Source organism: Trichomonas vaginalis, chromosome IV, assembly GCF_026262505.1.
Source record: "Trichomonas vaginalis G3 chromosome IV, whole genome shotgun sequence".
Taxonomy (NCBI): Eukaryota; Parabasalia; order Trichomonadida; family Trichomonadidae; genus Trichomonas; species Trichomonas vaginalis.
The window spans coordinates 6,795,309-6,821,467 of record NC_067206.1 but is presented as its reverse complement, the minus strand read 5'-3'; the positions used below and the strand labels follow the sequence as shown (position 1 = coordinate 6,821,467).

The window sequence follows — 26,159 nt, the reverse complement described above, 5'->3', positions numbered from 1 at the left end:
GGTTTTTAAGATACTTGCCAAACTGGGCAGGAAAAATTTCTATCGAACTTACTCCAAGCAAAAATAACTTAGTCATTGCACCAACACAAGACCCATTCACTCTTACAGAAGTAGTGGGAACAAATAAAATGTCATTCGCCGACTTTTGCAAAGACAAAGTTGACTTAGACTTTGGTTTCTCAAACTTCAACAATGAAGTAAACTACTACTTCAATGCTGCTGGAACTGCTTGGGACCCAGTTAAGTTCACATGCGAAAAGTTTGAATGCAAGAGAATAGAAAGCAGACTTGCAGTCTATATGTTGGACCCAGATATTTCAAATGCTTTAGCTGCCAAATATATTGCAGTTCCACTTATGTTCCCTATACACCAAATATCTGTCAAAGACTTTGCAGGTGAAGTTGGAAACCAAAGTGCTGACCCAGGTGCAAGAACAGATATTGCCTTAACAACTGCAATGAAACATGCAGATACTATGTTTGTACTGTTCAGACGAACTATAAATGACTATTCTTGTTTCTACAACCCGGTATTAAATATCATATAACATAGATGGCAAATACTATCCAAGAGAAGAATATTCTACAGTTGAGGATATGAGGTCATACAACTTGACATTAGATGCTATGAACTTTAACAACAACTTCACAACAACCATTAACCCTGAAATGCAAAGTTCTATTATGCCATATGTGAAAGTATGGACTCATACAGGAGGTCAAAAAACTCAATATACAAATGGAGACCGTTCAAACTTTTGGCTTGGCATTCCATTTGCTGACTCAGAAGACTTTATGGGTGGTATTTCAACTGTTGGTACTGTACAAATACAATATACTGGTGACAGAGACGGTCCAGATGAACTGAGAGCAAAGAAGTTTACAAAACCAATAGCACTTTTCACGGAAGATGCTCTTTTGAAGATTCGTTCGATGAAACCTGCTGGAGCTCCTCAGATTGGCATAACGACAGCTTCCATCGAGCAGATTTTGGCAGCAGGTCAGTAAGTTGTTCTTGAACTGACTTCTCTCCGTCAAATATTGACAGTACGCCAGTTTTGACATAATATTGTATTATAAACTTTCCTTTAGAAATATCTGTAAGTTTTGAAGTTATATTTTTGTCTGCTTCAAGAACTTTCACCATTTCAGTTATACCAACTTTCTTTGCTTTATGAAAATATTTTGGTTCAGCAAAGACTGCTATTCTATAACATTTTCCATTGTTTGTGTAAAGAACTACTCTGTCAATGAACTTGTATTGTTTGTGTGTGTAAACTTTGTTTTGCTTCAATTCGAAGAGATACTCGAATACGTCCATCTTTTTATTCTAAGTAAAATGTCATTTCCGAAAAATAGAAGCGTGAGTGTTTCAAAAGGTTTAATGGCGGTGGCAGATGTGAAGTTAAATTCACCAACTCAAACAAACAGTCAAAGTGTTGTTGTCAATGTCAAAGAAAGAGATGTTGAAGTGGGGAAACCATACGAAGACGAAGATGGTATAACAATAGTTCCTGTAAAAGAACAACCAACATACCCTGAAGTTAGCAGAGACTTAAGTTCTGTTGCAGATATTCGAAACGACTACCAACAACTGAAAAGACAAACTTAAAACTCAGGAGAAGATTTGTCAAGCTTTGGGTATAATGTTAAACTTGGTCGAACACAACCCTGTAAAAGTGAACTCATATGTCATCGCACCTCATGAAGTTTTGAAAGAACTATTGAAACTTTTGACAGAGGCAGACGATATAAACATCAAAGAAATAGAGCCCGACATTGCTTGCTGTGGTGTTTCATATAATGTCATTGACAAGATATACGTTATGAAAGGAGGTGAAACGTTGAACTTAAAATATAGTTTCCCAGACGTTATAAAAATATTTGACGACCACAACATTTCATTAAAATTTAGTTGCTAAGTAAATGGCAGAAGATATAATGGTTTATACTATTACGACTAAAAACCCTGAGTCATATAATTCTATAACAACAAACTTACAAAGTCCTCAAGGACGATATTGTAAACTGACCTTAAACACGATGACGACTAAAGCCTGTTTTGCTCTTTTGACACCAGAAGATTTTGTTGTTGTGAATGGTAAAAAATACTTCTTTGAAGATACTTACTCAGATATACCACCAACAGGTTTTTGTTGACTTATTTAATACTTTAAGGACGGATGTAACATGTGCTGCAACTAGAGCAGGTTTCATTATGTTTGGATGTCCGACTGAGTTTACTATAAACGATATGAGCTATAATACAAAACTTATATCTGGTTTTTACTACCAACAGTTTCCTATAACAGGAAAAGGTGTCATACAAGGTCTATCTGTTCCATTGACTTTAAGCACACCTATTTTATATATTGTTTCAAACTTAGGTTCAAAGTGCTATTCGAATGTTGACAGAAACTACTATGACCAAAAGATACTCATGCGTATAAACAACACTTTCTCTGCTGGTTTGCCTATTGTTCATTCGAATGCAGAATTTTCAGCTTTAGTAAACTCAAACACTTTAGCAAACATAAACTTAACCTTAGTTGACGCAAACTTTGTTCCTGTAAAACTTTTATGTCCTATGTATTTGTCAATGACGGCAGAAAGTTTCGAATTGGAAGATGCAACTGGTGAAAGTATTGTATTACAAGAACAACTTCAACAACAAATAGCTCAAGAACAACAAATGCAACAAATGGAACAACAAAGTCAAGAATAAAAAAAATATTTTTTTTTATTTTTATAAAAATGTACAGAATAGATGTTTCAGATTTTTATGACTTCCAAGCATTCAGAAATATGTGTCCATTTAGAGACTATAACAAAGCAGTCGAGAATTTGAAACGTTTAGTCATTTATGTTGACTCTGCCCCAGAATGTTATGTCATGAAAGAATGGGATGTTGTCTTAACAAACCAAGAGCAACAATAGTGTCTGAACAAGAATGTAGACAGAAACTTAAGAAAATAAAAGTTGTACAAGTTGGCATGAAGATGTTAGATTGCTTGGGATATCTTATTGTCAAAACTTGAAGATTTTTCAGTTCGAGGTATAAAGTTCTATACACCTTCTCCAAACTTCTATTCTATCTTCACTGGATATAAATACGAACAAGTAGAATGGAAAGAAAATATTATAGAAGCTTGGTTAGACCATGTCAAAGAAATTATATGCAATGGAAACGAAAGAGTCTATGAGTATATCTTATGTTGGTTTGCAAACATCTTACAACATCCAAGTGCTAAAAATGAAACTGCTCTCATTATAATTGGAAAACAAGGAACTGGTAAGAATACTTTCTTTACAGATATTTTATGCAACTGTTAGAGGGCTATTCGAACCCGAATATGACAAACTTAGAAAACATCTGCGGTAAATTTAACTCCTCAATAGAGAATATGAACTTATAGTTTGCAATGAACTTCAAAAGTATAGATACAACAAAAGTTTTGAACTCAGATGCTTTGAAAGAGTCTTATAACAGACAAAGTTGGAGTTGTTGAAAGAAAGTATAAAGACCAAAGAGTTTGTGAAAATGTTGCAAACTTCGTTATGGTTTCAAACAATGTTGTTCCGATGATTAGAAAGTTCTGACAGAAGATATGTAGTTGTCAGAACGTCAGAAGCTCATATGCAAGATACAGAATATTTTGACGCTTTGTCAGAAACTTTGACATCTGACTTTTACAACCACTTGTTCTCATATTTCATGACATTAGATATTTCAAAGTTCAATCCAAGACAAATTCCACATACGAAGAGAGACAAACATTGTTAGAAGCAAACAAGAGTGTATATGAACTGTTCATAGAAGAAAGCGACTTTGAGTGTTTAGATGAAAGGTCATTGTACGATTCGTATAAACAATATTGTCAAGAATATGGTTATATGGCAGCTTCTAAACGTACATTCTTGGCAAATGTCAAAAGTCTTTTAGATGTTCAGAATGGTGTATATACAAAGAAAAATTTTTATGAGTAAATTTAAAAAAAAATAATTTTTTATCCGATAGAAAAGATGGCAAAATTCATCTCAGTAAACAAATATATGTCAGGACTTAAAGAAGAACTAGACCCATTCGCTTATTTGAATGTTTACTTCTACCATTTTGAAAAGTCTTCATTCAGCAAAGTTTGGAACATCGAACCAGTTAAGTTTGCTATTGTGACTAAAAATGGTGCGAAATTTGAAGACTTAGACATAGAAGGTTTGTTAACAGTCAAAGAAAGTTTTGACAGAAGGTTTTCAAACCTTAAAGAAGGCAAAGCATACAAACTTGTTATACCTTATGAACCAAAGAAAGCAGACGACTATGAATATTATGAGTCTAAGATAGTTGAAGTTCAAGGTAAATTGGGTAAAAAGATTTTAGAGTCTAAGCCAGTGTTTGCCCCTAAAGAGGAAGAGAACATTGACATTGACCCAGAAATGTTCTAAAAATAAAATTTTATTTTTACATGTCATATCTCACCTTCTCTGGAACTGGTTCAGGTTCTTTCTTCTCTTCTTCTACTTTTTTCTCTTTCTTTCCTTTCTTCTTCTTTTCTGGTGGTGAGACGTCAAATTTCTCAGAACCATATTTCTGTAAAAGTTCTTTGTCCTTTAATAGCTCTTCTATTCTGTTTTCTATTTCATCTTCAAGAACAGCGCATGTGTCTTCTTTGCATTCTAAGAACTTTTGTTGGACTTCATCTTTCCAATCGGCGTCATCTCTGTCAACAAGTCTGTCATTGACAAACTTAAAGACTGCTCTGCCTAATGTTTTATGGTTCTTGTCATATTCCCAGAAACAGAACTTTAGAACAAATTCACCTTTCTTGTTTACACTATGTAAGATTTTATGGTCGACAGATGTTTTGCTGTCGAAAAGCTTGTCTCGAATATAGATAGCGAAATCACTAGACATTTTCTAAAAGATAAAAATTTTAATTTTTCTAAAAATATGTTAGAAAAAAGTTTGCTGACATTGACAAGAAATTTGAGAATGTTTTAAACAAGAACAAGAGGAAGTTAGAAAATGCTCAGATAAAACCTATACATGACAAGTTCTTATTTGCTCAGAATGGTATAACAGGTCTAATCGCACCACCTGGGTCGGGTAAGACATTCACTTATCTTAAAATGGCTGCACAACAACAAGAACTAGATGAGAAGAACCCATTCTATGAGTTAGTTGTTATTTGTTCGACTTCTGGTCAATTTGACCAAACCGTCAATTCGTTCAAAGATATTATAAAGAAGTCTAAGTTAGTATGCATAAAGGATACTGAGTTGTTAGATTGGATAAAGAAGTACCAAAGAAGAGTTTTGAAGTATAATGCTATAAATGAGTATATAAATTCTAAGTTCAAAGACCCTAATGAGGAAATGCAGAGAATATTAGAGAAGAAACACTTCAGAAACAAACAGAAAGAGATAGAATACATTTCGAAGAAATTGCAATCTTACGATTGGAAGACATACCCTCATAGGTGTCTTCTTATCTTAGATGATTTCGCCTCTCATCCTTTGCTTAAGAACAGAGAACAAGATATGTGTCGAATTCTTAAGAAGCTCAGACACTTTAACATCTCAGTTGTCATTTGTGTACAGACAGCAAAGAGTTTAAGTAAGGATGTTAAAAGAATACTTACTGACATTGTACTTTTCCCCGGATTGTCCGAAGACGATTTCATGGAACTTATGAAAGAGTCCATGGCAGGTAAGTTTGACAGACATGAACTATGGGAGAAGTACAAAGTCATACAAGACCCTCATACTTCTTTCAGAATTCATATCTACGCGAACAAAGTTCAAATTGTAAAAAGTCAAGCTTGAAAAATGTAAGTGTTTAGTCTTAGTAAGTCTGTTGTGGTGCTGGGGCTGTCGGTTCTTCTGGCTTTGGAATGGACTCGGTTGGTGGTACGTCGGACATTCGTTTGTGTCCTGTCGGAAGGAAGAACTTTTCCTGTTGGAAGGAAAAACTTTTCCAGTTGTCGGGAAATTTTTTTCCAGTTGTCGGGAAATTTTTTTCCTGTCTGAAGGAAAAATTTTTTCTGTCGTTCGACCAAAAAGTTCTCAATTTTCGAAAATTTGAATGGTTTACGGACGAACAACAGGAAATTTTTTTCCAGTTGTCAGGAAATTTTTTTCCAGTTGGAAGGAAAATTTTTTCCTGTCGGAAGGAAGAGTTCTTCCTGTTGTCGGGAAGAACTTGGAATGTCGGAAGGAAGGACTTGGAATGTCGGATGGAAGGACTCGGAATGCCAGAAGGATTTGACGAGGCAATTTACCTAATTGAGCTACTTGAGCCATCTGAAGTCAAGCTTGAAAAATAAATGGTTCATTTACTCTGCTTGTTTGAAGTTGTCAAAATACTCTGTTATTTTTTCCTTTAACAATGGCAAATCTTCTTTGAATGTAAGAATTGTACAACCTTTAATATCATAGTGTGTTTGAGGTAACGTATCTTGAACTATTTGTTTCACATCTTCATTAGGTGTCATTGAAATCGGTAAGTTTTCGCGATAGAACCAATTTCTGTCAGATTTGTAAATCTTAGCAAGGTCGTAAAAGCCTTTGTTGTTTCTTCTGACTAAATGCAACATAACCATATCTCTGTCTTCTTCATTTTCCATCTCTTCAGTATAAATCATATACTTATAGTTCTTTTCCTTACCTTTTGGTACCGAACGTGGTATTCTTTTCTGTATGTTTTTGTCTTCTTTCATCATATCTTCTCTCTGCTTTGTACAAAGTTCGTCAAGTAGCATAAGTATGTAGATTGCATAACGAGGTGAAGCCCACATTGCTATTGAACTAACTAGGAACTTATGAACATATATACCTTTTAGATGTGATGGTAAGTTTTGTCTGTCTTGGTACATCTTTTTAAGTTCTACATGTTCAAACTCACTGAGGAGTTCATGAGTGCTATTTAATTCAAACCAGTCTTGTGGTTTCTTAGTATCTGGAGCAAAACATGCTGTCAAAATACTTTGCATTTGGTACATATCGTCTTTGACCGAACGAATGAGACGGAGTTGTTTGTTAAACTGAACCCACTCATATTCTTCATTTATAGCTTCATGAACGATAGCAGTTGTTGTGTTCTCTGTTGTTGTCATATCTGTTCTTACATACAAAATAAAAAAAATATTTTTTTAAAAATTAGCGTTATTTTTTTTAAGTTTGGTCATCCTTCACTATATGACAAATATACTATATTTTACTTAAAAATATGCAAGCGGCTCATAGCTCAGTGGTATGGGCTACCTCGCTACAGGCGTCGAAGACCTCGGTTCAAATCCCGATTCGCGCAGGTTTTTTCCTTTTATGCAGTGAAATTTCATGTACATAGGTTACTTTGGTGTTAGACCCTAGTGAAGAAAATAGAACGATATAAGTTTACATTTGTAAGGCTACTTTGGTGTTAGACCCTAGTGAAGAAAATAGAACTATATAAGTTTACATTTGTAAGGTTGGACGATAAAATTTACTGACTGACGTCGGACATTGTCTTGAAAAAGTAAAAGACTTGTCTTGAAAAAGTAAAAGACTTGTCTTGAAAAAGTAAAAGACTTGTCTTGAAAAAGTAAAAGACTTGTCTTGAAAAAGTAAAAGACTTGTCTTGAAAAAGTAAAAGACTTGTCTTGAAAAAGTACGGGTATCGTCTGAAATCAAGACCACTGTTCTCAAATTTGAGAACTTGACACCAAAAATTTCTTGAAAAAGTCAAAGACTTGTCTTGAAAAAGTAAAAGACTTGTCTTGAAAAAGTAAAAGACTTGTCTTGAAAAAGTAAAAGACTTGTCTTGAAAAAGTAAAGACTTGTCTTGAAAAAGTAAAAGACTTGTCTTGAAAAAGTAAAAGACTTGTCTTGAAAAAGTAAAAGACTTGTCTTGAAAAAGTAAAAGACTTGTCTTGAAAAAGTAAAAGACTTGTCTTGAAACAATGACCGACATAGACCCAGCAGATGAGGCAATCTACCTTATAGAGATAAATGAGCTAGTTAGGAACTACCTGAGCCATCTGAAGTCAAGCGTAAAAATAAACGCTTTACATGTATTTTTCAGTAACTTCGTCAAATAATTTTATAGCTTTATCTATCTCATCTACTTCAAACGTTTCCTTACCTTTCGTGGGAGCACCATACATTTTCTCAAACTTTTCAAGTAGTTCTGTTTCTGCAGCTCTCATATCATTAACAAACACAACCTTGACTCTATTGACTGTACTGTCATATCTTTGAGTTATATTATATGTTCTTCCTATCTTATATCTCTTTGTATTGAAGTCCTTCGGTTTCTGAACGATGTAAAGTAAGCCTTCACTGCAACGTTCTGAGTCGAATGAACCATATGTTATGAAGTTATATCCAACAACTGGGTCTAACCATAACAAAACTATTGGTATAAGACTTTTGTCTATAAGATATGCTGTAGTTCCATAGAAATCTTACCGATATCATAAGCTCAGGATTTCTTGTCAAAATTTTCTGAGTTGAAGCATTTCTAACCCAGTCGTTTGTTTTCTTTCCAAATGGAGATAAAATGTCTGACAAAGAATATTTGTTGTATTTCTTTGAGTATCTTACGTTTAAATCACCAATTCTAACCAATTTGGTGTCATTGTCTATCTTTCTAACTGTTTCAAACTCAATGTTTAACATTTCTGTTCTTACATACAAAATAAAAAAAATATTTTATAAAAAACTAACTTTATTTTTTCTGTCTTAAGGAAATTCATGATTTTCATAGAGTTTTATGCAAGACCGAAGGAAGTCGGTCTAGAGAAATTTCACGATTTTCATACGGAATCTCTTCTCTCGGTTTTTCCGAGAGAAGCAATCTTATGCCATTTTACTCAGAATTTTGGTCATTTTTCAGCAAAAATAAAGTTTAGGGTAGATGGGTATATCTAACCTCTTTTCTAACCTCTTTTCTACCCTCTTGAATTTTCATGAATTTCATCGTACATGTTTTGTCAAGACTTCTTCGTACATGTTTTGTCAAGACTTCATCGTATATGTTTTGTCAAGACTTCATCGTATATGTTTTGTCATGATTTCATCGTAATGAGTGTAAAGGACCCAAAAATAAAGTTTATGTTAGAATGTTAGATCTAACACGTTTTCTCACCTCTTTTCTAACATCGTAGAAAACTCTTGAAAACAATTTATTTTTAAAACAATATATTTTTTTTATTTTATTTGAAATGTACGCTGAGTTTGTTGGAGAAGACCGTTGGGAAACTTGTTTGTTAGATGAGAAATATGAAATTCACTGTTGTGAGTCATTTGAAGTCAGAAACAAAAAGACAAAAAGAGTTTTAAGCGAATGGGAGCGAAATGACGGATATGCTGATATGAAGATGGGTGGAAAACACTATCTTAAACATGTTGTCATTGCAACTCATTTTATACTGAATCCTAAAATTTACCTTTTGTAGACCATATAAAACCATATAAGAAACGACATAGACTTGAAAACTTACGTTGGGTCACTTATTCTGACAATAAGAACAAAGGTGTTTAGAGATATTGTATTCGAATTTGTCGACGATCTAGAAGATGAAACAATTGAAATTACAGACTATGGCAAGCATACGTTGGAGTTTTACTACTATAGCGAAGAACAAGACTCTTTCTACTTTTATACCGGCGTAAACTATAGGAAATTACAAGTATATTTTACTAAGGCGGGCTATGCTTATGTAAACACTATAGATACAGATGGAAAATACGTTCGAATACTTCTTAACAAATTCAAGAAGCTATATGGCATACCATTTTAAAACAATATATTTTTACATATATTAAATGCTTCAGGTTGAAAGAATACGGTGGAGCCAAAAGTGGCTCGACCTCAAAACAAGCATTTTATGAGCTTACAAAGGGTGTTATGAATGAATTCAGCAACATACATCCTGACCTCGTTCATTTTGTTGCTGAATTCAGCAAAAATATATTTTAGGGTAGATGGGTAGATCTAACCCGATATCTAACCTCTTTTCTACCCCAGTTATTTTATAAGCGTTTTACATGGTAAACGTTATGAATTCGTGAGACTCTAAACAGTTTCGTAGCTTCAATTTCTTTTTTAGTACATCGAATGTTTTAACGATACCGAAAGTTTCTTTATACTTCTTCTTGACGTCAGATAGAAGGAAATCTTCTGCTGTTGGATAGTTTTTGTTCAGAAATGCTAACATGTCCATTTTTATCTTCTGCTGGTTTTCTGCTTCTTTCTTTAAGTCTGCATAGTCGTTTCTCATACGTTCTATCTCTTTGACGGAGTAGTTATATTTCCTCATTGCTGCTTTACATTTTAGAACATTGTGGGTTCATTTTTGCGTTATATTCTGAAACCTTACCTGCTAGTATGACTAAGGCGTCAATTGCTCTCTTTAACTCAAAAGTTGCGGGTTTTATCTGTTCATTCCATACCTTACCTCTTCTATCTTTATCTCTTATCTGCCATACACATTCAGCAACTAACGAAACAAAGTTGTCGTAGGTCTTAAACTCCCGGGTTTTGTAAAGGTCAGAAACATTCTTATATACCATGTCGCAATCTTTGTCCATAACTTTATGGTTGCAATGAAAACCAAGGAATTCATAATTTACCTTTCGTATGAACTTCTTTATTTCTACTGAGTCAGTTGCTTTGACTTCAATTTCGTCGAATTCAGGAATAGTGAGTTTTTGTTGTTGGATTTCAGGTAGTTTAGGCAAATGGTCAATAATGTCCTGCATTTCATAAAGATACTGTTCATTTGTTTCATCTTTCGCACTACAGTTTAAATTAGATGTTAAAAGTTCTTGCTTTATCTTCTGGATTTCTGTTTCAAAAGTATATGAAGAAGGAATGAAGCTTTTCATCTCTACTAACATTGAAGTTGGGTTCATGACTAAAGAGTTTGGTGCTGTTGTTGTTTGAATTGTTGTTGTGCCGATTGTTGAAATCATATCTTTTATACAAAATAAAAAAAATAAAAAAATAAAGTTAGTTTTATTTTTTATTTCGGGAAAATTCATGAAAATTCAAGAGGGTAGAAAAGAGGTTAGAAAAGAGGTTAGATATACCCATCTACCCTAAACATTATTTTTGGGTCATTTACACTCATTACGAAGAAGTTTCGACAAAACATTTACGATGAAATTCATGAAAATTCAAGAGGGTAGAAAGAGGTTAGAAAAGAGGTTAGATATACCCATCTACCTAAACATTATTTTTGGGTCATTACACTCATTACGAAGAAGTTTCGACAAAACATTTACGATGAAATTCATGAAAATTCAAGAGGGTAGAAAAGAGGTTAGAAAAGAGGTTAGATATACCCATCTACCCTAAACATTATTTTTGGGTCATTTACACTCATTACGAAGAAGTTTCGACAAAACATTTACGATGAAATTCATGAAAATTCAAGAGGGTAGAAAAGAGGTTAGAAAAGAGGTTAGATATACCCATCTACCCTAAAATATATTTTTGGGTCATTTACACTCATTACGAAGAAGTTTCGACAAAACATTTACGATGAAATTCATGAAAATTCAAGAGGGTAGAAAAGAGGTTAGAAAAGAGGTTAGATATACCCATCTACCCTAAAATATATTTTTCAATACTTTTTCAGCACTTTCCGTAGTTGTATATGAAAGACAATTCGAGATAAAAGTCATAGTACAATGGTATTATATGCTGCACACCATTTGTTGTGAACCAAACTTGAAAGTCAGAGAAACTGTTACTAGGTGGTTCGTAGAATTTAGAAGCAAAGTCATAAAAGTCCTTACCAATACATAGAAAACTATTGTTGCTTGAACTGAAACTTGCATGACACATAACATTTTGAGGGTCAAACACGTTTCTATAAACTGTCAAATCTGCTGGTGGAAGTATAAATTTAAATGGACCATCTGGTGGTAATGGTTCGTTCTGGTTTAGTAACCGAAGAAATTGTGCCCAAGAACGTTTGTCTACTCCCCAAAATAAAAACTCTGTATCTCTTGGAGGGTTAATTTCAATCTTTTGAAATGAAACGGTGGAGTTCATCTTGTCATATTCTAGTTTCAGATAGTATGTTCCATTTAGTAAAGAGTCGTATTTTTCTTGAAATTCCCAATAATATTTGTTCATTTGAGTTTGAAAGTCATTTAGAGTTTTCTCAAGACTTTCGTCTGAACGAATTGTAAAGATTTTCATTTCGTCAAATTTGTCTATTAGACCATCAGAACCTTTATACTGCCCATGAAAATATACTGCGAACATAAACGCGTTAGTTCTATTTGAAAACAAAACTCTTCTAAATCCTATTGCCTTTGCATCTGAAGGACTTTGAAGCCAACGAATTGGATAGTCAAACCTGTATGTTCGGGATGAAATTTCTTCATCTGATATTGTCCTACCAGCATTTGTAAAGATATAGTCTAACGGTTTTGTATCTGCTACTTTTGTTCTTTGTTTTTCAACCTGAAGCATTTAATATATGTAAAAATATATTGTTTTAAAATGGTATGCCATTTCATATTTCTCATCTAACAAACAAGTTTCCCAACGGTCTTCTCCAACAAACTCAGCGTACATTTCGAATAAAATAAAAAAATGTTTTTTTCTTTACTTAACATAACCACCTGCTGCCATAAGTCTTTGACGCCAACCCATACCAGCTAATGAAGGTTGACTTGGTTTAGTTTCCAAACTAAACTTTGGTTTTGGTTTATCTTCAGTTTTTGGTTTCTTCTTCTATCGGTTTTTCGTCACTTTTGGTTCCTCTGACTTTACCTCACCTGCAGGAACAGTTGTGTTGTCAACATCTTCATAAATATCATATGCCATTTGTTTTTGTTTTCCTTTCAACTTTTTGTGTTTGTTGTAAAGTTTAGAATATTTCGACTCTAAGTCAATGAGATGTTCTATAATGAACTGTTGGTCAGTGAAGTAAACTTTTCCATCTGTTGTCTCGAAAGCTCCTTCAGACTTCAATATTTTTTGTGAGAGTCTGTTTCTTTTTTGAGATACTAGCCGTTCCATTTCTATGAAAAGTGACTTATAGTTAGGGTTTGTATTTCCAGACCTGGCACTTTCTATTATTGAATTTTTCTCTTCATCTGTAAGTTTTTGACAGGTTTTGACAATGGTTCTGAACTTTTTGTTTGTGGTGTCAAATCTACCGTTTCAACTTCTTCGGTCATTTCATCTCAGTAAAAAAAATTTTAGTTTGGTTTGTTTTCAACTGGTTGTTGTTGTTTTTTAAGTCGGTCTAAAACTTCCTGAGGTATAGGAAGAACTTGACAAACACGTGTGTAACTGCTGGAAGTCGACAAATCCATCTTGAACCCATTTGTCTCAAAGCTGTATTGTTCATTTCATCTCAGTAAAAAACTTTACATTCCCCACGTTTGAGGCGGTTGAGGTTGGTTGTTGTTTACCCACTGTTGTGCATGGTTATATCCTCTGTTAAAGAATCTTTCACCTTGGTCCATATAGTGTCCTGCTTGGTTATAGTAGTCATTTGCTTTGTTTAGTAGTTTCCTGCTTGTCTTCCTACATTGTCCATCCATCCTTGAACTTTTCCTCTTGTTTCAGGATTTGGAATAAGATTTGCTGCATCTCGTGCTACATCCCAACCTTTCTGTACAGTTTGTATAATAGGTTGTGCTTTCTCTTTAAGTATACCTAACGTACTCAAAATCTTCCTTCCAACTCCAAATACACCTCTGGCTATTGTTCCCACTGCGGGTAAAAATCTAGATGCGACTCCTGCTAATGCGCCAAATAAACCCATTTCTTTATGGGTTAAAAATGACGAATTCAAACAAGGACCCGTATGTTTCTAAAGCGACAAAGAAAGCACTCATGGTAAAAATCTTTAGTTCAACACCAAATGCTTGGTTTATGGATATCTTGGAAAACATTCCGAGGTATAGAGAAGATGGACCACCATACTGGCTAATATTTTTGGTCAAAACACAAGATACTGTGAAGCCATTACCATTATGGTCCAAAAATATTTAGATGTGAAAACTGCTTTGACAATATTCGTTGACAAATACCATCCAACAAAAACTGACATCTGACTGTGAAAGTTCTTTCAAATCAGACGATATTAAAAACTATCTGCGTTCAAAAAATGTAAACCAATATTTCATTGTCGACCAAAACCATTCTGCTCTTGGTGTCATTGACATTGTATAAAAATCTTAAGAGACTTAAACCAACCACAAGGCGGCGAGGTAGATGAAATGTCATATGACGACAAGTATAGACATTTCTCCATGGCAAAGATGAGACAAGTTTTAAATATTTACAATAGCCGTAAACAAAAAGGTTTGGGGAAACCACTCCCCTGAAGAAATGAAAAACAACCCTGACTTAGAGAAAGACTATATATTTAATAGTTTAGTCAAAAGAAGACAAACAAGAAGAATGCCAGGCTTCAAACTTCAGAAAGGTGACAAAGTAAAAATAGAAATACCTAAACGCGACCCATATGAAAATACTATTGACTATGACAACAATGGGAACTCGAAGGTACTCGCATTCGTGTTCGTAAAAATAGAAGAAAGTATACAGAGAATATTATGAAGTTTTAGGCAAACATGCAAAATGTACAGACTGCAAGCAGAAGATAAAACTACTATTGTCAGACCTCGTTTCAAACTTGTTAAGGTTCAAGGTGGTATACTTTCAAAGACAGTTCCTAACAAATATAAGACAACTCCTGACGAATATGCTAAAGAAGTTGAAAATGACGACTAAGCATTTCTATACCATGCGTAAACTGTCATGTAAGGTGGCATGTAGTCTTTACTCTGTCCCGTTGTTTGCGTATAGCCTGAAACGCGATGTGTATGGCTTCCTCCTACCTCAGTGTTACTCCAGTAACAATTTATAGCAAACTTAACGTCCTCTTTAACATCATATCCTTTACCTTTTGTCATTCCTGACCAATCCCAAAATCTATGACTATGCAAACCTGCTTCAGATGTAGTTAAACTTACGTAGTGACTGTGCGCAGGTAAATTTGCACCTGAAATCGTTTTACTTCCACCTGTTTCCTTTGAAGAGTTTGCACAATACAAAAACCTGTCGACTATTTGAGTCCAAGTTCCAAAACCAAGTACTACTTCTGGTTTGGTAGAGTTCATTGACGTGTAAATAGAACCTATAGGATATACTGTTTGAAGTATTTCTGTCTTTAACGTTTGAAGCTCTGTTTTGTCAGCTTTTTTATCATATAAATCTTGAGCAGTGAATTTAACTTTTTTTTCATCCTCCATGACATAGACATTTCTACATTTAATGTCTTTATCCGATGTTAAACCTTCTGGAAAGTTAGGAGGTTTAAAATATAATCCACCCCCACCAGTTTTTTCAATCGTTCCTAAAATACTTTCTATACCAACAGTTGAGAAGAAGTTATGTGTATGTCCAACGTCACTTTTACTGTTTAAGGTTTCTTGTAAGTTTGTAATATTTGCAATGGTATGTGTATGTCCAACGTCACTTTTCCTGTTTAAGGTTTCTTGTAAGTTTGTAATATTTGCAATGGTATGTGTATGGTTCTTGTCAGCTTTAAGGTCTAAACATCCTGAAACCCACCCTGTATTGGCTTTACCTTCTAAAATCTTCGATGTCCGTTCATGGTACCATTCAACCCTTTTTATAATTTCATTGTCTTTTTCATCCACATATTCCTTATCTGCCTTCTTCACTAACCCACTAGCCAAATATGCTAACTCATCGTCTACATACTCTTTGTCAGCTTTGTTGTCAATATCTGCCTTCAAAAGAAGTTCATCTATAGGTTTCTCGTTTAAAGTTCTTTTTGTTGGATTTATACAAACAGTATGGTTCTTACTGTCTTGAAACAGAAACTCATCTGTCATTGGGTTTATCGTCAGTTTTAAGTTTCCTTCTTTCAATGACTCAGATATCTTAGAATAGTTTGAAAAGTTTGTTGTGTTCTTATTTAGAGCTTGCACAATGAGTTGTCGGTTGTGTTGTATTTCTCTCATAGACGCTGTTTCTTTCGACATTTTTATTCTAGATAAAATATGCTTTCAATAGAAAAAGAAAATTCAAGAGTTGCTACAACTAAACCATTAGATGAACTTTTTACGAATGTCGGTCAAAAGTTTGAGACAGAGACCGTAAAGCATGAAGGCTATCGTTTTGACTACCCATTGAGATGGCTAAGAGACCCATCCGTCACAAAAGCTGTTGGCTTTCGTAGAATAAAATTTGTGTCTGTAGAAGATAAAAGTTTTCCATTTATTGTAAGGTTTCATATAGATTATATATCTGAAGGGAAACGAAAAATGTGGGAAGAAATTGAGCTAATACAAGTTGACCTTTCATCTTCTCTACAGACTGCGTTAAAAAATATAGAAGATAAAATAAACTCATGTTATGCAAAATATGCTGATGAATATGCAAATACCAATAGCACACTTTATGTGAGAATTGTATATGACAAACAAAATTCACAAGTGTCATTTCAAATCTACGAAGACAATCCAAATAAAGACGAACAAATATATACAGAATTCACTGCAATGTCATGGTATTATTTGCAAAGAATGTTAAATCAGAAAGTCGAACTTCCTTTAGCAAATATTTACAGTCGATATGCAAGAGATGAACCATATTTATTTAAAGATGTTTTCGACCCAGATGCTATTATAGTTCATGCTTCATTTTCTGGTGCACAAAACTCTTTTTTATGCTTGGCAAATGACTTTTACGAAAAACCTACAAAGCTATATGAACCGCCGAGTGGAAGTATTTCAGACTTTCAAGTATGGTTTACAACAGATGGAAGAAAGAGAATAGTTCCATTATACCATGCGTTTTACTTAGAACTTAGTTTCATATACAACTACTATCGAACGGTAAAAATATAATTTTTTAATACGGTTGAGGTGTTGGATTTGGTTGCCAACTAGACTGTGGTGCAGGTTCAGGCTGTTGTATAACAGGAGCTTGTTCTTCTGGTTCAGGGTCTTTAGGTATAATACCAACGAACTGACCTACTCTTTTACCAATATTTTTGACTCCGTTCCAAATTCCTCTTCCTACGGTTTTTATTCCATTCCATATACCTCTTCCAACATTTCGAAAGAAGTTTCCTATCTTACTGAAGAAACCCATTTTACTATATGTAAAAATCTAATGTCCGCCTAGTCTCTTACGTTTCCTGTTGAGTTCCATAGCATTCTTTAACTGGAGCTCATACATTCTGTTTCTCCTCTGGTAGAAAACATATTCTGGGTCAACTCCTGTGTTCGCGTCATCTGCATAAAGTTGTTTATATCCCACTTCAGGGTTTGTATAAAACTCTTTCCATCTCATATTTGCATACCATGGTGGCAAACCTAACGCAGCGTCATTTGACATGGCAGTTTGCATTTGTACATCTGTTGGCACTTGACCATAGTTTGCCATTGCAGTTTGTATTCTAACTTCATTTGGAATATTCTCTGGGTTTGGTTGTCCAGGTTGCTGTGCATTCGCTAAGTTCTGTGCGTCCATTTAATATTAGATAAAAATATCTCTTACGAGTACATATGCTGAACATTTGCAGACATTGGTTCATCTTCATATTCTCTATATCTTTCTGCCACGTCAAATAAATAAATGACACAATGGAAAAAACCTAAAACAAGTAGTCCTATTTCAAACCACATTTACTTACTAATAAAATTTCTTTGTTATGACACTTTCTCCAGTTTATAGGACCTCTCTCATATTCTATCTTGTCATATATAAACTCATAGTCATGTATGTCCTCTAACCATCTCATAACGGTTTCCAAACCACTTTTATCGGATGTAAAGTAAAAGCATGGATGGTTATGTAAAACGTCTAAAGTTTCTAAAGAGTCTCTCAAAGTCCAGTCTACTTGGTATTGAAAATCCCATGTGTTATAGAACGGCGGGTCCACTATAAAGAAAACATTTTCCTTGTCTTTATATTTTTCATACAACTCTGTCCAATGACATCTCACAAATTCTATACCCTCAATATATTTTTCTATGTCCTCTTTGAAAACATTTGTATAGTTAAGATATAAAACTTTTGACATAAGTGTTTCAATGTCATGAACTCTTATAGCACCACTATATAATAGTCTAGCAGATATACTATCCCAGTCTATATATTCTGCTTTTTTCAAAACCTCTCTCACAATATTTTTGTTATCTAATGGTATACGTTCCATCTTACCTATAGGTATCTTTTCTTTTAACTCTTTCAATATTTTGTTTGTGTCTGGTATATGTTTGAGACGGTTCATATAGTTGTCGAAGTCATTGCATATAATCTTTGAGTCTGGGAATATTGTATGGCACAAATGGGATATATAGAAACTTCCACCGAACAAATCTACAAATGTTAGACCATTCGGTAGTTTCTTAAGTTCTCTCAATATAATATCTTTACATCTACTCTTATTTCCAAAGAAGGGTAACGGTGGTTTTGTAAAATTCATTTATATATAATAATAAAAATGTTTTTACCTGAAAAGTGACAGAAAAGTGACAAAACATCTTCGGGGCTAGAGGGCACGAAGTGCCTGGAAGCCCCAATGCCTTTTTTTTTTTTTTTTTTTTTTTTTTTTTTTGAAGATGAATCAGATTTTTCAGTATTGTTTTTCAGGAAAGAATCATATACTTTTATATCATCATCCTTAAATAATTTGAAACATTCATTTGAAATAAAAATCGAATTTCTAATTTCTCCAGCTCCATACTTATTTAAGGGTGCACCCGTATGTACGTTTATTTGAGAGGAGGAGGATTACCCTCTCAATTTTGAGGGATTCATTAGTTTATTTTCTCGATGACTATGCAATAAAATTTGATTTTTACCTTATCAATATACTTCATATAATTAGGGCTGTACAAGATTTAAAAAAACATTGCCGGGTTACCGTAGAGGCCTAAAAAAATCGCGCCTCGGCGGCAAGCCGCCTCGGCATTAAGAATGCGCATCTAAATTTTTATATGTCCTTCTTTCTTTTATTTTTCCCTTCCCTTCCTTTTCTTTTTCTTTTTTCCCTCCTCTTGCTCTCATTTACCTTTTTTTTCCTTTTCTCATCATTTTTTCAAAATTTAAAATTTTTATCAAAAATCTTGCTATAAAAGCAGATTATGGAACCTTTTAATGCTCTTAATCAAATATTATACAGCATAAAGCATATTAAATGAAAGTAATTACGTATAAATTTATTTTATTATCTTATTTATTAATTCTTTAGCATGTATTGTTTAATATTAACTTTTCTGTACATTAAATATGATATCTCCAAAGTATGAATGCCTTGTAACGAAACGAAAACTTAATTTTATGTTGAATATTTGTCACAAACATTAGATTATTAAAATATATGTTGGATATCCCTTAGTATGAGACTTCATGACTCTTGTTGTCTAACGTGAGCTTTGGATTGCAAGCTTGCTACAGCACATAAGTATTCTGTGGTTAAAAAAACCACATGAGCTTTAAAAACTATAAAACCAAAAATAATTGTTATAATTTAAATGAAGAAGTAATTTAAAACGATTTTATTTATGATCAAATTTTATATATTTTTTTGGATCAAATCCATTTTAATAGAATTTATATACTATTCATCTATTAGTAAACACTACCGTATATTATTTTTTAAGCTATCTTATTTTTTGAAATTTTATTCAAATCTTTGGTCGCAAGAAGAATTGCATGATAAATAAAAACATTTAATCAAAGTCAATTTTATTTTTCATATTCAAATGGACTGAGTGTTAACATTTAACATTTTTTGCTAATTGTCGTCAAAAATTAGGCGTAAAGCAAAAATTGATATTTCATATGGTTTTATGATAGATAAGCATTATATTCCCACTCATTATATTCGTAAATTTTGAGGTTTATCCTTCGCTTTTCAGATCATTGAATTTGATTTTTATATAAAATAGTTATATATTAGAAAATAATATGAGTTTATATGATATTATTTTTCAGAAGATTTCATTCTATATGCCTATGAAAAGTACTCTCAAAACTAACTTTTTCCTAATTATAATTAAATCTAGAATATTGTATTATGCTTAGTATTATTTCATTTTTCTCATTCAATTTAGAATTTACAAATGTCAAAAAATTGAGAGCTGTCACTTTTGATGAATTTCTGTTTATTACAGCATTGTTATTAATAATGAAAAATAAAGCTTATTTCAATGAAAATTGTTCTGCAAATTTATTTCACTTTTGACCTCACTTTTTCCGTAATTCAATTTTTTACTTTTAATATTTTAGATCTTCATAATATCATTTGAAAAATTAACCATATAAAAAAATCAAGTTATCAATTCACTTTTTCCGTAATTCAAAAATCAAAAATATAAATAATATATCTTTTTATCAAATATTATTATTATATTCTATGAAAAATGAGGTCCGGAAATTTTGCGGATTCCCGTAACTCAATTTTACGGAAAAAGTGCAGTAAACTATTCAAAATACGGAAAAATTGGTGTAAACTAATGATTTTACGGTAAAATCACGGAAAGTCCCGGAAGAATATATGTGCCTATATGAAATTATACAAAAATGAATCAAACGCATTTTAAAAGATTGTTCTTGTATTATAAATGCTATTCGCAGATTTATTAGTTGAAGAAAATTACCAAATTTTTGCCGATTTACAAAAAATGATTTACAAAGCATATTTTTATAAGGCTTTAAAAATCTTTAAAATGTGACCGGTGACGGAAATCCATGGTAACCAACCGCGGTTCCCGTTTGGAATGCCATACATATAATATACACATGTTCATGTAAAAACTTTTTCCCAAAATCCTCAGGAATTAAGGGATTTTTGAATTTTAAGAATTTTTTTCGAATTTTTTCGAAAAAAAAATATTTTCAGAACAGCCTTAACGGCTAAGATTTAGGAACAATGTTAAGTATCAAAAAGAAAGGAGGTCTGATATAGACAACATATATCGTTGAAGGTTGAAAAAATCTCTAATATTTGAGCCCAAAATTTCAAATTTTGATTTTTTGAAAAAAGAGGCCACCCGTATGTACGTTTATTTGAGAGGAGGAGGATTATATTTTTGAAAGGGTGAAACATTATGAATATGTTAATTATATAATAATATGTATTATTATAAAAAAGAAAAAATAAAGCACGTTAAAATTTTTCTTTCTTGATTTTTTACAAAATCTACTTAGAATTATGCAAAATATGACTAAATAATTATAAATTTCAAGTTAAATTTTAATTTTGATAAATAATTTAAATTTCAAAATATCAAGTTCAGTTCGACTATGTATGTAGTAATTCCTAAATAAAGTGCCAAAACCCTATTAAAATATATGAACATTTTCAACATTTTAATGTTTTTATTTAAAAATTTGATGGAATATGAGCTTCAAACAATTATTATGTAAATAAAAATAATTAAATATATGTATTTATTCGTATTACAACCGTAGTAAGTCGATTCTTCCTTTCTTCTACTGAGTTTTGAATTTGATTTCGAATTGTAAAGAGATTCAAAGGGAAAATACTAGCGGATAAAAACTACCTCCATGAAAGGGTCATAATGGAGTCAAGTTGTATTTTTTGATATTTTTTGCTTTTCGAGCCTAAATAGGTAGCCAAGATAATGCCTAAAAATAAGGTTCTAAATTCTGAAGTTTACATGATCCTCTCGTGTGCACCCTTAATATCAAGCCATCAGAGTTACATAATTGATGATTTTGTATGAATTCACAGGAAATAATTTTAAAATAATTTCCATAACTCCAAAATATTCCTTGATAAGGACTGGTGTTTTTAAATATTTCACAGAAAGTGAAATTTGCAATATTTGTGCTTCCAGGTCTGATTACACAAAACGGATTATAGGTAGCATAATTATATGAGCTATTCATGGCACTTATATTTATTTCACCAAATTCAATCCATAAAGAAGCGTCACTAATTGTTTTAGTATCAGTAATAGAGCTATCAAAAATAAAATTTCTTTTTCCTTTCACATCAGATAGCACATTGTATAAATAGGCAGCATCATCATTTGAAGAACAATTAAAGCAGCATATTCTCACGTGGATACTTTCTCCATTAATAAGTGAAACGCATGCGCCTTTGTTATTAGAACTACAATTTGAGAATCTGCAATAATTAATTAAAACGTTTGAATCACTAACAGTAATAACACCATTCTGATTTAATCCTTGAAAACAGATTTCATCAGCAAAAACGTTTCCAGACCTTGTCCAAACTGCATTCTCGGAAATATTTTGAGGAATTGTATCATTTGCGAAGTACTGGTACCAAACATCAATGCTTCTATGAGTATAAAAAATTTTAACATTAATCTTTAGAGTTGAATAGTTTGATTCTATTCATAATCTATAATGTCACTTTTTGATAAGGCCTTAATTGAATACAAAATATTTAGGCCCATAATTATGTTTAAATACAATTATATGCCATATTAAATACCACCTTTATCCTATGAAATGATACTACATCTGCAGTATGCTACTACTTCTCTCTCATATCACCTTAAGGATGCACTTTCACTTTCTGACATTCTTTCGATTTTTTTTAACGCTCAAAGTTTCATCGCCCCATTCTTTTTGTTGGAAGAAAGTTATTATAGATCATTTTATTGTACACACAAAAGCTGATTTGTTTTTGAATTATAATCAAGATTTATGAGAGGAAAATGAAGGGAACTCTCTTTTGATATTCAAAAAGTGCATCCTGGAGTATAAGATCTTACTTTATTGTGAGATCAAGCATATCTTCTACCTTTTATGAGAGGATGACAAAAAGTGGTAATTGCAACCATAAATTATTCTCTAATTTGTCTGAAATTGTTCTCAAATCGAAAGAACCGTCTGAATTAAAGACCATTCTCGATTCATCCAACAATTTCTCAACACTTCGCCTTGCAATATCAATTAATGAGCTCTTGATTGTTGTATTAAACAGTAAAACAGTTGGGAATGATTCTGCGCCTGCATCTCCTTGAACAGTTACTTTGTCTACAATAGAATTGCGGAGATTGACCTTTTCTGTCATATCAACAATTAAATTTTGACAAATTACGTTCTTAAGTTCGCAGAAACGGGATATTCCGACTCTTAATGACTCAAACTTGATGACTGGATGCGAAATGATCAAACATTCATCGTCTTCAAGCGGTTCATTAATTTTGAAGTTTCCCATATTGATGGATTTGATTCTAGAGGTGTCCGGAATGGAGAACTCCAATGATTTCGAATTGAAGAAGCTGTTATCTGGGAAAGATGTCTCTAATCCTTCGACATTTGAGTTAATAACAACTTTTTTGAGGTTTCCGAAAATTACTGGGACATATGAACCTGATACCTCCAAATAGATGTTGTCGCTGGTTGAAGATACCATGATCGGTGGATTTGACATGTAATTTTCGAAATCTTTTGAAATAATTATGGATCCGTAGCCATAAAATGCAGCTTTCATGGTTCTGATGGACTGTGCACCTTGTGAAACTGCGAGATTAAGCCTGGATTGGCCTTCTTGCATCTTAATTGTCAAATCAATATTTCTTCTTACTGAACAATTGATATTTTCATGGACACTGGTGATAATCCAGCCCTCTGGGTTGAATACAACTGAAACATCAACACCAGATGGTATATAAGTGATCTTATCTCCTTCTTGAATTTCGAATTTTTCAAAAACTGTATCTTGCAATTCGATACAAGGAGAAATGACCTTGAATAATTTATGTGTGAAGTCTGTCGTACCTAATGCTGTGAACTTATCAATTTCTACGATACTTGTAAAATTATTTGAAACAAAATTCACAAAAACATCAACGAAAGTAAGCTCTCATTTATCTGATGTTTAAGAATTGTACTGCAACAACTAATCCTCAATCATGCTATGTTAATGGTGATAGCATCGCAATTGAAACAATTTATTTGTATTCACAAGATTAGACGAGCAATATTAACATTTCAAAGAGTAGTTATGATATTTATACTCTCTCTGATGGTGAAACTAAGAAAATCATCAAAGAACCATCAGCTACATACTCACCTTACAGAACTGCATTCGAAACTCCATTCCAGACAGCTTGGTCAACTGCTTTTGAAACACCTTTTAGCACAGCACACACTACAAATGCAATCACTCCATTTGAAACTCCTCATTTTACGACACCGTTTGAAACGCCTTACACAACTCCTGCTAGTTCTCCAACATTGCATCCAACGAATCAGGAAACGCCATTCAACACACCATTCTCAACGGCAATGTCAACTGCTTATCCAACCGTTTTCAGAACTATGGAACCATCTCCAGTTCCAATGAGATCTTTATCTCCAACAAGATCTCCTTTCCCTCCAACATCAATGTTTACTCCTTCAGCAGAGTTTTCTCCGCAACCAACAGAAACTGCTTATCCAACAGCTTCCGCCACACCAAGAAAAATACATTGGAGTGCTTTAGGTATTGCTTTGCTGGTGATTGCACTGTTGCTTATTCTTATTGCTTTGTATTAATTACAAAATAATCTTAAAATTTGATTATTTTTTTATTTTGTATTGCTTTGTAGATAATTTAACAAATAAGAGTTTAGTTACATGAGATTAGTGATATATTTGCAGCTAATTTGAAAGAGGAATCATTATTGAAAATACAATGCTTGACGATGTATTAGACTTTTCAGCATTATTTTTGAATAAAGAATCATAAAAATAATTTATATGCCGAAGATCTAAATTTGTCTGAAACTACATAAAATGATTGTTTTTGACATTGAATTACGCCAAGAAATTACCTATGAAGAACTAATGTAAAACACAGAATGTAAAATTAATGTACTTGTCTCACCAGGCTTTACAGCACGAAATGTATTCATAGCAGCCTTTTACAATAGATGATTAAAAAAGGTCATCATCTAAAGAAATATTCCAAAAAAGATCGAATTCATGATATGATGACGCTTCACCACAGTTGTCAAAATTTTGAATTAAAATCAGATGTGTGAAGGTACAGCCTTAAGTAGGCAAGTTAAATATATTTTAGTCAGCTACAATATATTTGTGTTTATAAATTCTATGCATTGATATGGATACATACAGAAATATGTGGGATCAATATTGTAATATCTGCAACTTATTAGAAATTTATCAAACTTAAAAGGTAATGCATTTATAGTAGATTTAACATTTGAAGATGAATCAGATTTTTCAGTATTGCTTTTCAGGAAGGAATTATCTACTATTACATTATTAGGAAATAATTTGTTACAGATATTTGAAATAAAAATTGAATTTCTAATTTGACCGACACCATAAATATGAAACAGGCAAAAATTTCTGTCCGATTGATAGTTTTTTATGAATTCACAGGAAATAATTTCAAAATAAATTCTATAACTCCAAAATATTGCTTGAAAAGGACTGGTGTTATTAAATATCTCACAGAAAGTAAAAGTTGTATTATTTGCGTTTCCGGGTCTGATTACACAAAACGGATTATAGGTAGCATAATTATATGAGTTATTCATGGTATTTATATCTATTTTACCATATTCAATCCAAAAAGATGCGTCACTTTTTGATACAGTATCAGTAATAGAGCTTTCAAAAATAAAATTTCTTTTCCCTTTCTCATCAGATAGCACATTGTATATATAGGCACCAATATCGGCAGTAGAACAATTAAAACAACATATTTTCAAGTGGATACTTTCTCCATTAATAAGTGAAACGCATGCGCCTTTGTTATTAGAACTACAATTTGAGAATCTGCAATAATTAATTAAAACGTTTGAATCACTAACAGTAATAACACCATTCTGATTTAATCCTTGAAAACAGATTTCATCAGCAAAAATGTTTCCAGGTCCTGTCCAAACTGCATTCTCGGAAATATTTTGAGGAATTGTATCATTAGCAAAGTACTGGTACCAAACATCAATGCTTCTATGAGTATAAAAAACTTTATCATATATTTTTACGGTGTCAAAGATTTGATTTTTATCATAATCTAAATGACACTTTTTGATTAACCTTAATTGAATACATAACCATCCATTTTCCACATTATAGACCATCTCAATCCTATGAAATGACACTGTATATATGGCATTCTCTCCTTCTCTTATTACTCGTC

At 32.8% G+C, this 26,159-nt stretch overlaps 11 protein-coding genes and 4 pseudogenes across 15 annotated transcripts, besides 7 other annotated features; 6 read left to right on the top strand and 9 right to left on the bottom strand.

Annotated features, from left to right (window-relative positions):
- Window positions 1–15,768: part of a mobile genetic element that runs on past the window's edge.
- TVAGG3_0043850 (protein of unknown function, DUF4106 family) lies at window positions 685–1,008 on the top strand (the record flags this gene model as incomplete). Its single annotated transcript, XM_051220816.1, has 1 exon — window positions 685–1,008. The coding sequence occupies one exon, from the start codon at window positions 685–687 to the stop codon at window positions 1,006–1,008; it is 324 nt and encodes a 107-aa protein (XP_051105802.1).
- TVAGG3_0043840 (uncharacterized protein) lies at window positions 2,255–2,725 on the top strand (the record flags this gene model as incomplete). Its single annotated transcript, XM_051220815.1, has 1 exon — window positions 2,255–2,725. The coding sequence occupies one exon, from the start codon at window positions 2,255–2,257 to the stop codon at window positions 2,723–2,725; it is 471 nt and encodes a 156-aa protein (XP_051105801.1).
- TVAGG3_0043830 lies at window positions 2,755–3,987 on the top strand (annotated as a pseudogene). Its single transcript has one exon. A coding segment is annotated over exon 1 (1,233 nt).
- Window positions 4,460–4,618, bottom strand: TVAGG3_0043820 (uncharacterized protein; the record flags this gene model as incomplete). Its single annotated transcript, XM_051220814.1, has 1 exon — window positions 4,460–4,618. A coding segment is annotated over one exon (159 nt), but the record flags the coding sequence as incomplete, so codon positions are not given.
- TVAGG3_0043810 lies at window positions 4,949–5,823 on the top strand (annotated as a pseudogene). The gene has a single exon. A coding segment is annotated over exon 1 (875 nt).
- TVAGG3_0043800 (KilA, N-terminal/APSES-type HTH, DNA-binding family) lies at window positions 6,333–6,998 on the bottom strand (the record flags this gene model as incomplete). The annotated part of the gene is made up of 1 exon (XM_001294122.1): window positions 6,333–6,998. The coding sequence occupies one exon, from the start codon at window positions 6,996–6,998 to the stop codon at window positions 6,333–6,335; it is 666 nt and encodes a 221-aa protein (XP_001294123.1).
- Window positions 10,012–10,298, bottom strand: TVAGG3_0043790 (annotated as a pseudogene). The gene has a single exon. A coding segment is annotated over exon 1 (287 nt).
- TVAGG3_0043780 (organellar and viral DNA polymerase type B) lies at window positions 10,625–10,953 on the bottom strand (the record flags this gene model as incomplete). Its single annotated transcript, XM_051220813.1, has 1 exon — window positions 10,625–10,953. A coding segment is annotated over one exon (329 nt), but the record flags the coding sequence as incomplete, so codon positions are not given.
- Window positions 11,618–12,466, bottom strand: TVAGG3_0043770 (uncharacterized protein; the record flags this gene model as incomplete). The annotated part of the gene is made up of 1 exon (XM_051220812.1): window positions 11,618–12,466. One exon carries the CDS (start codon window positions 12,464–12,466, stop codon window positions 11,618–11,620), a length of 849 nt encoding a protein of 282 aa, XP_051105798.1.
- TVAGG3_0043760 lies at window positions 13,372–13,772 on the bottom strand (annotated as a pseudogene). Its single transcript has one exon. A coding segment is annotated over exon 1 (401 nt).
- A 276-nt stretch (window positions 15,769–16,044) lies between the features above and the next one.
- Window positions 16,045–16,893, top strand: TVAGG3_0043740 (uncharacterized protein; the record flags this gene model as incomplete). The annotated part of the gene is made up of 1 exon (XM_051220811.1): window positions 16,045–16,893. One exon carries the CDS (start codon window positions 16,045–16,047, stop codon window positions 16,891–16,893), a length of 849 nt encoding a protein of 282 aa, XP_051105797.1.
- Window positions 16,894–16,897: 4 nt separating this feature from the next.
- Window positions 16,898–17,140, bottom strand: TVAGG3_0043730 (serine threonine-protein phosphatase family; the record flags this gene model as incomplete). Its single annotated transcript, XM_051220810.1, has 1 exon — window positions 16,898–17,140. One exon carries the CDS (start codon window positions 17,138–17,140, stop codon window positions 16,898–16,900), a length of 243 nt encoding a protein of 80 aa, XP_051105796.1.
- An 18-nt stretch (window positions 17,141–17,158) lies between these two features.
- TVAGG3_0043720 (uncharacterized protein) lies at window positions 17,159–17,521 on the bottom strand (the record flags this gene model as incomplete). Its single annotated transcript, XM_051220809.1, has 1 exon — window positions 17,159–17,521. One exon carries the CDS (start codon window positions 17,519–17,521, stop codon window positions 17,159–17,161), a length of 363 nt encoding a protein of 120 aa, XP_051105795.1.
- Window positions 17,522–18,881: 1,360 nt separating this feature from the next.
- Window positions 18,882–19,072: a mobile genetic element.
- A 1,060-nt stretch (window positions 19,073–20,132) lies between these two features.
- Window positions 20,133–20,169: a mobile genetic element.
- Window positions 20,133–20,169: a terminal%2Cinverted (terminal inverted repeat of Banshee-A3 transposon ID:TVAGG3_0043700).
- Window positions 20,170–20,786: 617 nt separating this feature from the next.
- Window positions 20,787–21,702: a mobile genetic element.
- An 848-nt stretch (window positions 21,703–22,550) lies between these two features.
- Window positions 22,551–22,581: a mobile genetic element.
- Window positions 22,551–22,581: a terminal%2Cinverted (terminal inverted repeat of tvBac_53III transposon ID:TVAGG3_0043680).
- A 49-nt stretch (window positions 22,582–22,630) lies between these two features.
- TVAGG3_0043670 (uncharacterized protein) lies at window positions 22,631–23,889 on the bottom strand (the record flags this gene model as incomplete). The annotated part of the gene is made up of 1 exon (XM_001322816.1): window positions 22,803–23,558. The coding sequence occupies one exon, from the start codon at window positions 23,556–23,558 to the stop codon at window positions 22,803–22,805; it is 756 nt and encodes a 251-aa protein (XP_001322851.1).
- A 137-nt stretch (window positions 23,890–24,026) lies between these two features.
- TVAGG3_0043660 (uncharacterized protein) lies at window positions 24,027–26,149 on the top strand (the record flags this gene model as incomplete). Its single annotated transcript, XM_001322815.1, has 1 exon — window positions 24,326–24,541. One exon carries the CDS (start codon window positions 24,326–24,328, stop codon window positions 24,539–24,541), a length of 216 nt encoding a protein of 71 aa, XP_001322850.1.
- Window positions 26,150–26,159: the final 10 nt, after the last annotated feature.